This window comes from Hypanus sabinus, chromosome 17 (genome assembly GCF_030144855.1).
Source record: "Hypanus sabinus isolate sHypSab1 chromosome 17, sHypSab1.hap1, whole genome shotgun sequence".
Classification (NCBI taxonomy): Eukaryota; Metazoa; Chordata; class Chondrichthyes; order Myliobatiformes; family Dasyatidae; genus Hypanus; species Hypanus sabinus.
This window is the reverse complement of record NC_082722.1, coordinates 64,815,749-64,829,283: the sequence shown is the minus strand read 5'-3', so window position 1 is coordinate 64,829,283 and position 13,535 is coordinate 64,815,749. Positions and strand designations below refer to the sequence as shown.

Here is a 13,535-nt window from a genome sequence, read left to right as displayed (position 1 = left end):
TGTGGGAACAGTTTAATGATGGGACAAGTGAATTTGAGTGAAGTTATCCCCTTTGGTTCAAGACCCTGAACGTTGAGGATAATAACTGTCCCTGAACCTGGTGGTGTGAGTCCTGAGGCTCCTGTAGCTTCTTCCTGATGGCAGCAGCGAGAAGAGAGCGTGTCCTGGATGATGGGGGTGGGTGGGGGGCACCTGATGGACACTGCTTTCCTGTGACAGCGTTTCGTGTACAGTGGATGTGCTCAGTGCTTGGGATGGCTTTTCCCCGAAGGAGGGGTAATTGAGGCTTTCACAGGCACTGGCCAACTTCCATTAACCAATTCACGAACCCATTCGTCAGCAAGCAATGGATCCACTATTTAACTGTTGTAGGCATGAGTAGTGATGCTTGCCAGCTCCCCCAGCACATCCTTGGGTATGTTGGGTGTTAATGCAAACTGTAGCGGTGTGCTACATGCAGCGCTAAAATTACGACACGGAGTCGGTAACTGCAGTCGAAGGAAAAACTTTATTTGAAATCTTCAGCCTCACTTTTAAGCCTCCCTCAACCTGCCCCCCGTGGCGCAGAGGCTCCAAAGCTCTGTGCTCGCAAACCCCCGTAGGCTATCTAATTGTGAGCCGGTTCGGATGTGCCAGGAAATGGGTCGCCACATAACCCCCCCCAGAACCGGCCATACACCCCCCAATGTCCACAGTCTGGGCCGGAACCTGCTTGGGAGGTCGGCCTCTGCGCCGAGGTGCCGGAAACTCGGCCAGTTGCGCCAGGTCCACATGGGCCGGTTTGAGGCGGTCCACCGTGAAAACCTCCTCTTTCCCCCCAACGTCCAGCACGAACGTGGACCCGTTGTTCCGGAGCACCATAAACGGCCCCTCGTATGGCCGCTGCAGCGGTGGCCGATGCCCGCCCCTTCGTACAAACACAAACTTACAGTTCTGCAGGTCTTTGGGTACGCAGGTCGGGTTCCACCCGTGCTGTGAAGTGGGTATGGGGGCCAGGTTACCGAGCTTCTCGCGTAGTCTGCCCAGGACTGTTGCGGGATCTTCCTCTTGCCCCCGTGGGGCTGGTAGGAACTCCCCAGGGACAACCAGGGGCGCGCAGTATACCAACTCGGCCGACGAGGCGTGCAGGTCGTCCTTGGGCGCTGTGCGAATGCCGAGTCGGACCCAGGGAAGCTCGTCCGCCCAGTTGGCTCCTCACAGGCGGGCCATGAGGGCCGACTTCAGGTGACGGTGGAAACGCTCCACTAGCCCGTTCGACTGTGGGTGGTAGGCAGTTGTGTGGTGCAGCTGAGTCCCCAAAAGGCTGGCCATAGCTGACCACAGGCTGGAGGTGAACTGTCGGAGGTAATGTGGGCCGGTACACCAAAGCGAGATATCCAGGTGGTGATCAGGGCTCGGGCGCAAGATTTGGAGGTGGTGTCGGTGAGCGGGACCGCCTCTGGCCATCTTGTGAACCGGTCCACGATAGTCAGGAGGTGCCACGCTCCGCGCGACACTGGCAGGGGGCCCACGATATCCACATGAATGTGGTCGAAACGCCAGTGGAACTGCTGCGGTGGGGCTTTGGTGTGTCGCTGCACCTTGGCCGTCTGGCAGGGCATGCACATTTTGGCCCATTCACTGACTTGTTTGCGGAGTCCATGCCAAACGAACTTGCTGGAAACCATCCGGACAGTCATCCGGATGGAGGGATGCGCCAAGTTAGGAATGGAGTCGAAAACACGGCGCCGCCAGGCTGTCGGGACGACGGGACGGGGCTGGCAGGTGGCGACGTCACAGAGTAGGGTCCTCTCACCCGGGCCCACGGGGAGGTCCTGGAGCTGCAAACCGGAGACTGCGGTTCTGTAACTCGGAATCTCCTCATCTGCCTGCTGTGCCTCTGCCAGTGCCTCAAAGTCTACCCCTTGGGAAAGGGCATGAACGGTAGGGCGAGAGAGCGCATCCGCCACGACATTGTCCTTACCCGAGACGTGCCGGACATCCGTCGTGTATTCAGAGATGTAGGACAGGTGGCGTTGCTGGTGGGACGACCAGGGGTCATGCGCTTTTGTAAACGCAAAGGTAAGCGGTTTGTGGTCCGTGAACGCGGTGAAGTGCCAACCTTCTAGGAAGTACCTGAAATGCCGGATTGCCAGGTAGAGTGCCAACAGTTCCCGGTCGAAAGCACTGTACTTGAGCTCGGGTGGCCGCAGGTGTTTGCTGAAAAACGCCAGGGGTTGCCAGCGACCTGCGATGAGTTGCTCCAGCACCCCACCGACTGCCGTGTTAGATGCGTCCACTGTGAGGGCGGTAGGGGCGTCCATTCTCGGATGTACTAGCATTGCGGCGTTCGCCAAAGCTTCCTTCGTTTGAACGAAAGTGGCGGCGGACTCCTCGTCCCAGGTAATGTCCTTGCTCGGACCCGACATCAGGGCGAACAGGGGGCGCATGATCCGGGCAGCTGAAGGGAGGAAGCGGTGGTAGAAATTGACCATACCTACGCATTCCTGAAGGCCTTTGATCGTGGTGGGCCGGGGGAAGTGGTGGGCCGCATCTGCCTTAGCGGGCAGAGGGGTTGCTCCGTCTTTAGTAATCCTGTGGCCCAGGAAGTCAGTGGTATCGAGTCCGAACTGGCATTTGGCGGGGTTGATTATAAGACCGTACTCACTCAGTCGGGCACAGAGTTGACGGAGGTGGGACAGATGCTCCTGACGACTGCTGCTGGCTATGAGGATGTCGTCCAAATAGATGAACGCGAAGTCCAGGTCCCGTCCCACCGCGTCCATTAGCTGCTGGAACGTCTGTGCGGCATTCTTCAGGCCGAACGGCTTGCGGAGGAACTCGAAAAGGCCAAACGGGGTGATGAGAGCCGTTTTGGGGACGTCGTCAGGATGCATCGGGATTTGATGGTACCCTCGGACGAGGTCTACCTTGGAGAAGATCCGTGTGCCGTGCAGGTTTGCTGCAAAGTCCTGAATGTGTGGCACAGGGTAGCGGTCCGGTGTGGTAGCCTCGTTCAGCCTGCGGCAGTCGCCGCACAGTCTCCAGCCTCCCGTCGCTTTGGGCACCATGTGCAGGGGGGAGGCCCATGGGCTGTCGGACCGCCGGATGATCCCCAATTCCTCCATCCTCTGGAACTCCTCCTTCGCCAATCGGAGCTAGTCCAGGGGAAGCCGCCGAGCGAGGGTGTGGAGGGGTGGTCCCTGGGTCGGGATGTGGTGCTGTACGCCGCGTCGGGGCATGGCCGCTGTGAACTGCGGTGCCAGAACCGATGGGAAATCCGCCAGGACCCTGGTGAAGTCGTTGTCGGACAGCGTGATGGAGCCGAGGTGAGGGGCTGGCAACTGGGCTGCACCCAGGGAGAACGTCTGAAAGGTCTCGGCGTGTACCAGTCTCTTCCTGGGCAGGTCGACCAGTAGGCTGTGAGCCCGCAAAAAATCCGCACCCAGAAGCAATTGGGCTACGGCGGCCAGTGTAAAGTCCCACGTGAACTGGCTGGAGCCGAACTGTAGCTGCACCTGGCGGGTGCCATAGGTCCTTACTGTGCTGCCGTTCACGGCCCTCGGGGGGGGACCCGGTGCCCTGCTGCGGGTGTCGTAACTCGTCGGAGGTAAAACGCTGATCTCGGCACCAGTATCGACCAAAAACCGGCGTCCCGACCTTCTATCCCACACATACAGGAGGCTATCCCGATGGCCAGCCGCCGTAGCCATCAGCGGCGGCTGGCCCTGGGGTATCCCGGGAACTTGCAGGGTGGGCGACAACGGTGGGTTTCCGCGCCCCACCGCTGGTGGTAGAAGCACCAGTATTCATTGGGCCGGGGGTTGGCGGGCTCTGCGGCCGGGCCTGGACTGGTTTGCTGTTGGGAGCGTGGCTGGGAGATCCGTGCGATGGACGCCCCGCTCACCTTTTTTGGCGTTCCACAGCAAGTCCGCCCGGGCTGCCACCTTCCAGGGGTCACTGAAATCCGCGTTGGACAGCAGCAGGCGTATGTCCTCGGGCAGCTGCTCCAGGAATGCCTGCTCAAACATGAGGGAGGGCTTGTGTCCTCCAGCCAGAGACAACATCTCATTCATTAAAGCCGATGGAGGTCTGTCTCCCAAGCCATCCAGGTGCAGTAAACGGGCAGCCCGCTCGCGCCGTGAGAGTCCGAAAGTCCTGAGGAGCAGGGCTTTGAATTCCGTGTACTTGCCGTCTACCGGGGGTGACTGTACGAACTCCGCGACCTGGGCCGCTGTGTCCTGGTCGAGGGAGCTCACCACGTAGTAGTAGCGGGTGTCTTCTGAGGTGATCTGGCGAACGTGGAATTGGGCTTCGGCTTGCTGGAACCATAGGTTTGGTCGCTGTGTCCAGAAACCCGGCAGTTTCAACGAAACCGCATGAACAGAGGCGGTGTCGGTCATTTCTGGTCCAAAAATCGTTTGGACCGTCGGGGTCACCAATTGTAGCGGTGTGCTACATGCAGCGCTAAAATTACGACACGGAGTCGGTAACTGCAGTCGAAGGAAAAACTTTATTTGAAATCTTCAGCCTCACTTTTAAGCCTCCCTCAACCTGCCCCCCGTGGCGCAGAGGCTCCAAAGCTCTGTGCTCGCAAACCCCCGTAGGCTATCTAATTGTGAGCCGGTTTGGATGTGCCAGGAAATGGGTCGCCACAAAACAATGATTTTCACTGTATATTCCGAAGTATATGTGATAAATAAATCTTAATCAGTGAGGGTCAAACCTACCCTTTCCTATTGTCTTTATAAAGTACATATTGATACCAACGACATAGGTAGGAAAAGGGTGGAGGTCCTGAAAACAGACTACAGGGAGTTAGGAAGGAAGTTGAGAAGCAGGACCTCAAAGGTAGTAATCTTGGGATGACTTCCTGTGCCACAGGACAGTGAGTTTAGGAATAGAGGGAGGTGGAGGTTAAATGCTTGGCTGAGGGATTGGAGCAGGGGGCATGGATTCAGATCTCTGGATCATTAGGACCTCTTTTGGGGCAGGCGTGACCTGTACAAAAAGCACAGGTTACGCTTGAATCTGAGGGGGCCAATATCCTGGCAGGGAGATTTGCTAAGGCAATTGGGGAGTGTTTAAACTAGAAATGCTGGGGGTGGGAACCAAACTGAAGGGACGGAGGAAGGGGTGGTTGGCTCACAAATAGAGAAAGCTTGGAGACAGTGCAAGCGGGAGCATAGGCAGGTGATGGAGAAGGGATATGCTCAGACCGATGGTTTGAGATGTGTCTACTTTAATGCAAGAAGCATCATGAACAAAGTGGATGAGCTTAGAGCCTGGATCAGTACTTGGAGCTATCATGTTGTGGCCAAAACAGAGACTTGGATGTCTCAGGGGAAGGGACGATGCAGAGGAGATTTCCAAGGATGTTGCCTGGTTTGGGGAGCATGCCTTATGAGAATAGGTTGAGTGAACTCGGCCTTTTCTCTTTGGAGCGGCGGAGGATGAGAGGTGACAAGATAGAGGTGTATAAGATGATGAGAGGCATTGATCATGTGAATAGTCGGAGGCTTTTTCCCAGGGCTGAAATGGCTAACATGAGTGGGCACAGTTTTAAGGTGCTTGGAAGTAGGTACAGAGGAGATGTCAGGGGTAAGTTTTTTATGCAGAGGGTGGTGAGTGTGTGGAATGGGCTGCCGGTGATGGGGGTGGAGGTGAATATGATAGGGTCTTTTAAGAGGCTCCAGGATAGGTACATGAGGCTTAGAAAAATAGAGGGCCATGGGTAACCCTATTCTAAAGTAAGTCCATATTTGGCAGAGCATTGTGAGCCGAGGGCCTGTATTGTGCTGTAGGTTTTCTCTGTTTCTAAGTACTGCAGGCAGTGTCTTCTAAAAATGGGGTTTAGACAGGTGCAGTTTTGGGGATCGGTACTGGAATAAAAACACAACTGCAGCGTTACTGATTAAGATTTGGAGAGAGGGGACCATCTGCAAGAGGGGCCAGGGTGGATTCAGTGGGCTGAATGGCCTCTCTGCACTGCTACTGTTATACAAATCAATGGTTTTTCGGCTCAGTTGCCATTACTATCCATCTGTGATTAAACCTCCCTTGTCTGCCAGGTTTACTGTTCCATTAAGTGCTTCATTTATCACCTGAAGCTTCAGGATTGTGTCCTAATGATTACATGAATGTTTTTTTTAAACCATTGTAACTACGGAGTCCCCTTTCCACACTGTTAAATCCCATCCATATAATAACAGTCCCCGGATGACTGTATCGCTGCTGCACCTTTAATTTTTATGCAGCTGAAGAGATGACTGCCCAACGCTGCTTGCTCTGATGAGTGGCTTATCTCCCACGGTGCTAAAACGGGAGCAGCCCCTTGCAAGGATCACAAGTAAACTGCGGACAGAATTTACCATCAAACAGAGCAGAGTGGGGTAGTGATCCTCTATCCAAAGGCAGCGGTGCAGAGCAGGCTCACTGCATGCTGATAATTATGCACCGCTCATTTACAATGGCACCTTGCCTTACTGAGCTCAGCCTGCAGTGTTGGGATGGAGGAAGTACAAACTGGGAGGGAATTACTGTTGTAACGTGAAGAAAGTCACCGGAGAGACACTGAAACTAGTGGATACAGAAGTGTTTTATTCAACAAAATGAGACACTGTTAGAGGAAGAGGCCTGTTTGACCCAATATTACATGACATTTTATATGCTAAAAATCAAAGTTAGCGACAGGACAATTATGCAGATACAATTCCTTTGAATTACATATAATTTTAACACCTCCTTTGCACCCACACTTCAGACACCCAAATGAATGTTAATCAGTATTGTCTAGTTTTTAATTAACTGGTGTCCATAGTTCCAGGAAGCTATTGTCCAAGGCTGCATTTAAAATTTAATCTACAATCCATGTTCAGGTCTAAAGTCTGGTTGCTGGAGTTAATATTTTGCTAAATAACCTAACTCCAGAATATGCCCTGACAATTACCAGTAGATCAAACACAAGATATTAAGAGGAACAGATGGGTGGGCAGCCAGCGCCTCTTCCCTAGGGCACCGCTGCTCAATACAAGAGGACATGGCTTTAAGGTAAGGGGTGGGAAGTTCAAGGGGGATATTAGAGGTAGGTTTTTCACTCAGAGAGTGGTTGGTGCATGGAATGCACTGCCTGAGTCAGTGGTGGAGGTAGAAACACTAGTGAAATTTAAGAGACTACTAGACAGGTATATGTTGGAATTGAAGGTGGGAGTTATATGGGAGGCAATGTTTAAGGGTCGGCACAATATTGTGGGCTGAAGGGCCGGTACTGTGCTGTACTATTCTATGTTCTATTTTCTTTCAAGAAGTCAAATCAAAATGAAACAAAGTAGACTTTCCTGACTCAGATGTTCGTTTTCAAAGTTCACCATTTCACAGTGTTTATCATTGAATTGGAATGTTACCATAAAATTTAATAGATTCTCATTTTATACATTTATGGGACCTAGGTGTTAATTGCCCATCCTTAATTATCCTTGAGAATGAACGGCTTATCATATGAAGAGCGTTTGATGGCTCACTAAAATTCACTAAAATGCATTCACTAAAATTCAGAAGAAGGAGAGGCGATTACTTTGAAACCTATAACATGGTGAAAGGAGATGATGTTTCCTGTGGTGGGAGAGTCTCAGACCAGTGGACACAGCCCCAGAATAGAGGAGCATCCTTTTAAAACAGAGATGAGGAATTTCTTTAACCAGAGAGTGATGAATGGAATTCTTCCCAACAGGCAGTTGTGGAGGTCAAGTCTTTATGTATATTTAAGGAAGAGGTTGATAGATTCTTCGTTAGTCAGGGCATGAAGGGATACGGGGCGAAGGCAGGAGATTGGGGCTGAGAGGGCAAATGGATCAGCAACGATGAAATGATGGAACAGCCTCAATGGGCCAAATGGCCTAATTCTGCTCCTGGATCTAATGGTCTTGAGAAGGTGGTGGTGAGACACTTCAATGATGTAACGCAGTCCTTAACATGAAGGTAATCTGTCAGAACCGTTGTGTGGGGAGTTTCGGGATGTAGACACCATGATGATAATGAAGGAGCTACTTTGTATTTCCAGCTCAACATGGTGTATAATCTAGGGAGAAGACTACAGGCAGTGGTGATCCCATGCACCTGCTTACTTTGTCCTTCCAGGTGTATTCATGTAACTCTTGTCTTTGATAGGAATGTATAAGGCTTGTCATATGAGGAAAATTTGTTGGCTCTGGGCCTCTACTCACTGGAATTCAGAAGAATGAGGGGTGACCTCACTGAAACCTATTGAATGTTGAAAGGCCTTGATGGAGTGGATGTGGAGAAGATGCTTCCCATGGTGGGAAAGTCTACGACCAGAGCTCAGAGCCAGACAGTAGATGGGCATCCTTTTAGAACAGAGTTCAGAAGGAATTTCTTTAGCCAGAGAGTGGGTGACTATATGGAATTCTCTGCCACACGCATTTGTGGAGGCCAAGCCTGTATGTATATTTAAGGCAGAGGTTGATAGATTCTTGATTTGTCAGGGCATCAAGGGATAAGTGGAGAAGGCAGGAGACTGGGGCTGAGAAGGACAATAGATCAGATATGATAAAAGCGTGGAGCATAATTGATGGGCCAGATGGCCTAATTCTGCTGCTATATCTTATTGGCTCATGGTATACCTCGAGGTACTAACAAATCCTGGAGGCTTTGGGCTTCTTTGCTCCAGCTGTCTATGCTGACTGTCTAAGTATCTCCACACTCATCCACATCTACACTTGGAGTACTGATCGCCTCATTATAGGAAGGATCGGGATGCTTTAGAGATGATACATGGGAGATTTACCAGGACTCTGCCTGGATTAGAAAACATGTCTTTTGAAGATGCGTGAGCAAGAGATTTTCTCTTTGGGGCAAAGGAGGCTGAGCAGCAACTTGATAGAGGTGTACAAGATGATAAAAGGCACAGATCAAGTGGATATCCAGAGACTTTTTCCTAGGGCGGAACTAGAATGTAAAACATAGAAATCTCCAGCACATTACAGGCCCTTCGGCCCACAATGTTGTGCTGACTATGAAACCTACTCAAATGTCTAATACCAGGGGCATCATTTTCAGGTGATTGTAGGAAGGTTTATAGGGGAAATGTCAGAGGTAAGTTTTTTACACAGAGAGTGGTGAGTGTGTGGAAAATACTGCTGGGGTGGTGTTAGATGCAGATATTTAAGAAACTCTTAGATAGCCACATGGATAATAGAAAAATGGAGGGCTAAGTAGGAGGAAAGCATGAGATTGATTTTTGAGGAGCCTAGAAGTTTAGCATAACATTGTAGGCCGAAAGGCCTGTGCCGTGTAATATGTGCTCTTACAGTAGTGTCCCTGAAACAACTTCTTGTACCTGCATTAACAAGATTCCATACATCAAAGTACCTGTAGCGGTCCAATGATTTCCAATTCTTTCCGGCATCTATCAGGAATGGTGGCTTCAAGTGATTTAGATTTGATATTTGGGTACATATTCCAGCCGTGGGTGTCTTTAATCACTGACAGAATAATGTGAACTGGCAACATATTGACCTGAATTAGGTGTAAAAACTATTTAAATTAGTCCAGAGTTAATCAATCTTCATTTAATTACATTATCATCTCACTGCATTTCTCCATTCCCTCGACTGATGTTCACAATTAGAGGGCTGAATGGGATCATTAGTTCTCACATTCATGGATTCTCCGATTTAGCAGCTTGAAATCAGATACGAGAGGCTGGCGGAGGAGCTTCGGGGATGACTTTTGACGAGTTGCTTCACAAGAGTTGTTCTCTGTGAGATTTTCCCTTTATCAGTGTAATCATAGAGCTACACAGCAGAGAAGCAGACCCCTCGGCCCATCGTGTCCATTCTGTCGGGTGTCCACGATAGTAATCAGTCCCACTTACACACTTGGACCTAAGTTTGCTAAACCTTGTCGAGTTTCGGGTCCCAGAGTGTTCTGAAGCGACAGAACTCGATGTTTGTATGACGATTTAGGCACTGGCCCAGATCACAAAGGTCAGGGTGTCGGAGCCTGAGGCAAGGAGTAGGCTGGTTCAGCTTGCTGCTCCACTCTGCACTGAGCTAAGGGTCTGGTGAGAGACTCTGTTTAGAATGCTGTTTGTTTGCATGAAATGTTTTTTTTGCTCTCTGCACATTGGGTGTTGGATGGTCTTTTTTTGGGTTATTTTGAGTTCCTTTGTTTTGCGGCTGCCTGTTAGGAAGCGAATCTCAAGGTTGTATAATGTATACATACTTCGATCAAAAATGCACTTTGAACTTTTGTCAAGATATTTGTGAAATGTTGTGAGTATTTGACTGCACTACCTAGCAGGCAGTGTGTGTCAGACTCCAGCCACCCTTGGGATAAAAGGTTCTTCTCCCAAAGATCCTCTCTGAGATTCTTCCTCCTCACACTTAACCTACGCCCTCTGGCTTTAGGTGCCTCTCTATCAGGAAAGGTTTCCTGTGAAAGGGAGGCTTAGTTGGAGGATAAGCCCCTTTGGGTAGCCTCCTGCAACCTGATGGCACGAGCTTCTACATATTTCTCCGCCTTCTGGTCAGCTCTACCTTCTCCCCTTCCCTCCTTTTCCGTTCCATATCCTGGGTCCCCACTTAGCCTTCTCAAATGCCTATCATCTACCTCTCTCTGGATCCCTCTTCCTTTCCTTTCTCCTCTGTTCTTCAACCCTTTACCAGTTTCACGTACCACCTCCTAACTTTTTGCTTCATTCCTCCCTCCCTCACCCGCCTACCTTCCCCCTCACTTGACTTCACCTATCACCTTGTAGCTTGTACTCATTCTCCTTCCCCCCCCCCCCCACCTTCTTATTCTGGCATCTTCCCCCTTCTGTTCCATTCCTGACAAAGGGTCTCGGCCTGAGATGTCGACTGTTTATTCCACTCCTGACCTGCTGAGTTCTGCTAGCATTTTGAGTGTGAATCCTGTTATCTGTAGCTTTGTCCGGAGTCTGCTGTAGAAGCCACCACTTCATCTGGATCACAACCTTCTGAAGGCATCTATGGTATCATAAATAAGAGAAAATCTGGAGATGCTGAAATTCCAAGCAACATACACAAAATGCTGGAGGAACTCAGCAGGCCAGGCAGCATCTATGGAGAGAGTATGGTCGAAGTTTCGAGCCGAAACCCTTCAGCAGGACTCATATCTGAAATAGGCTGCCAAAGGGATGGTGGAATTGGATACAATTACTACGTTTAATAAGCATTTAAGACAGACACTTAAGTAGGCATGGCATGGAAGGATAGAGTCCTAAAGCCGGTTAATGGGATTAGTGCAGGAGGGTGTTGTGGCCTGAGGAGGCACTTCTGAGCTGTACAACCTGACTCGATCTCTCGAGTTCAGTCTGCACTCCCGAGGTGGAGAGGCCACACAGTGAGGGGAACTGGCCGACAGGTCGATCTCTGGAAGGTCGGGGTGATTGTCAGAATCCGCCGCAGTCAGCAGTCTCCCTAGTGAAGTCTGATCTGTCAGAGGTGCGCAATAGAAAGCTGTCTCAGGCGGTGAGACAAAGCAGACAGGATTGGTGCACCGCCTGTTAAACTAACAGCCAGGTTACATAAAGTACGTGTAACTAAATATCAAGCATTGCCTCCACCCATGACCTAGTTCTACCCCATTACTTCTGACTGATGTGGAGAGAGGACATTTGGCCCATTATTTATTTATTTGATATTATTTACTTATTTCAGTAATGTTTATTTACTTTTCTATTTGCAAGGTATTATTTGCATAATTTTTTGCATTTTTTTTTATCAGTCTGTGTTTATTTCAGACTATTGTATTTCTTTACTTACTGCCTGTTACGCTGGTGTTTAGGGCAGCAATGAAGGTCCTCCATCTCTGCCTGTATACAAGAATTTTTCATTGCTGTTTCCGCCACAATTGTGTTTTGACCGTTCAGGGTTTTTGGCCCTGAGCTGAACCGCCGAACCTGGAGGACCGGTGGACCACTCTTAGTCTGGCCTCTACCTTTTTTGACATGAGTGACCCTACCAAGAGTCAAAGTCCAAGGCCCTGACTCCAGCCAACGTAGAGTCACGCAAGTCTCCAATTCCTATGACAAGGTTGTGGTCCTCTTGGAGGAATGTGTTTCTTTATTTTCCCATTAATGCCTGCAAGAAAATGAATTTCAAGGTCGTACGTCAAAGCTCAAAATAAATTTATTATCCAAGTACGTCCATGTCACTGTAAACAACCCCGAGATTCATTAGCAGGCATTCACAGTAGAACAAAGAATACAAGAATCAATAAAAACTACACACAAAGACCGACAACAAATGTGCAAAAGAAGACAAACTGCAAATGTAAATAACATTGATGCAAATAAAACTGTCGATAAATAATACTCAAATAAATAAATAATGATGAGTAAATAAATAATACTGAGAACTTGAATTGTAGAGTTCTTGAAAGTTAGTGCATATGTACTTTGATAAATTTGTTTTGACTTTGATCAAGTTTTTGTTAGAACTCAGAGCAGAGCTTTGAGAAAACTATCCAAGTCAAAAGGTCTCCTTTTCGAAGGAACCTCAGCTGCTCCTCCCTTCTGTCCCAGGGTTTGGAGACTAATCACCTGTGTCATTGACAGAAGCTGGAGTTCCTCTGCATGTTCGGCCTGACGACCCACGCCCGCAGGGAGGAGCTGCTAAAGCAGAAGCGACGCAAGCGGCGACGGATGCTGATGGAGCGGAGCCCCTCGCCGCCACCGGTCGCCAGCAAGCGGCAGGCGCCCTCGCCCCAGCTGAGGCTGCCCAGCAAGTACAGCGCCGACGAGATGAACAGCACGCCCGACCTGGCCGAGAAGAAGAGATTCCTGACGTCGTTCAGCCTCGCCCATATCCTCCCAGAGAAACGAAAGGGTAACAGTGCTTTTCCCTTGTATTATTTATCATCATCTGTATGGATGGCATGCATAACAAAGTTTTTCACTGTACCTCGGTATTTGTGACAATCATAAACTGCCTTACCTATTTTTCATCTGCTTTCACCTCTCCCCGCAAAACACTTTTACCTTGTTGACTCCGTCTGTTTACTCTGACTATATCTTTCATTTTCTTCAACTATATTAACAAATTTCCATACTGCAACCAGCAATGATTCCTGCAACGCTGTCTCAGAAAAGCAGCCAACATAATCAAGGACCCCCTTCTACCCCAGGCATTCTCTCTTCTCCCTGCGTCACTCCTGTCCTTTAAAGCCTCTCTTCTCACCTTTGCTTGCTTCATACTGAGGTGAATGCATTATGGGGAGGCCAAGGTCGCCAAGTATCTGCCTCCCAAAATTTTCATTGTGAGCCATTTTATGAGTAAAAATATTGCAATCATTTGAGATCTTAAAAGAAGAATTCACAAAAATCAGAATCAGATTTATAATCACTGACAAGTGCTGTTAACTTATTTTGTTCTTCATCAGTAATACAGTGCAATACATTAAAAATTACCAGAAGTTACAATTAGAATGTACATGTAAAAGATAAATAATACTAAAGAAGAGCAAAATAGTGAGCCAGTGTTCATGGTTTCATACACCTTTCAGAAATCTGATGG

The 13,535-nt window shown here is 49.3% G+C and overlaps 1 protein-coding gene across 21 annotated transcripts in view; it reads left to right on the top strand.

The window, feature by feature from the left end:
- The window catches only part of gse1b (Gse1 coiled-coil protein b), a 709,689-nt gene that overhangs the window by 678,334 nt on the left and 17,820 nt on the right, over positions 1-13,535 (top strand). For all 21 annotated transcript variants that reach the window (XM_059993212.1, XM_059993213.1, XM_059993211.1 and 18 more), the window contains one exon: positions 12,578-12,848. In XM_059993212.1, coding sequence (XP_059849195.1) covers positions 12,578-12,848 — 271 coding nt within the window. The remainder of the gene's footprint in view (positions 1-12,577; positions 12,849-13,535) is intronic.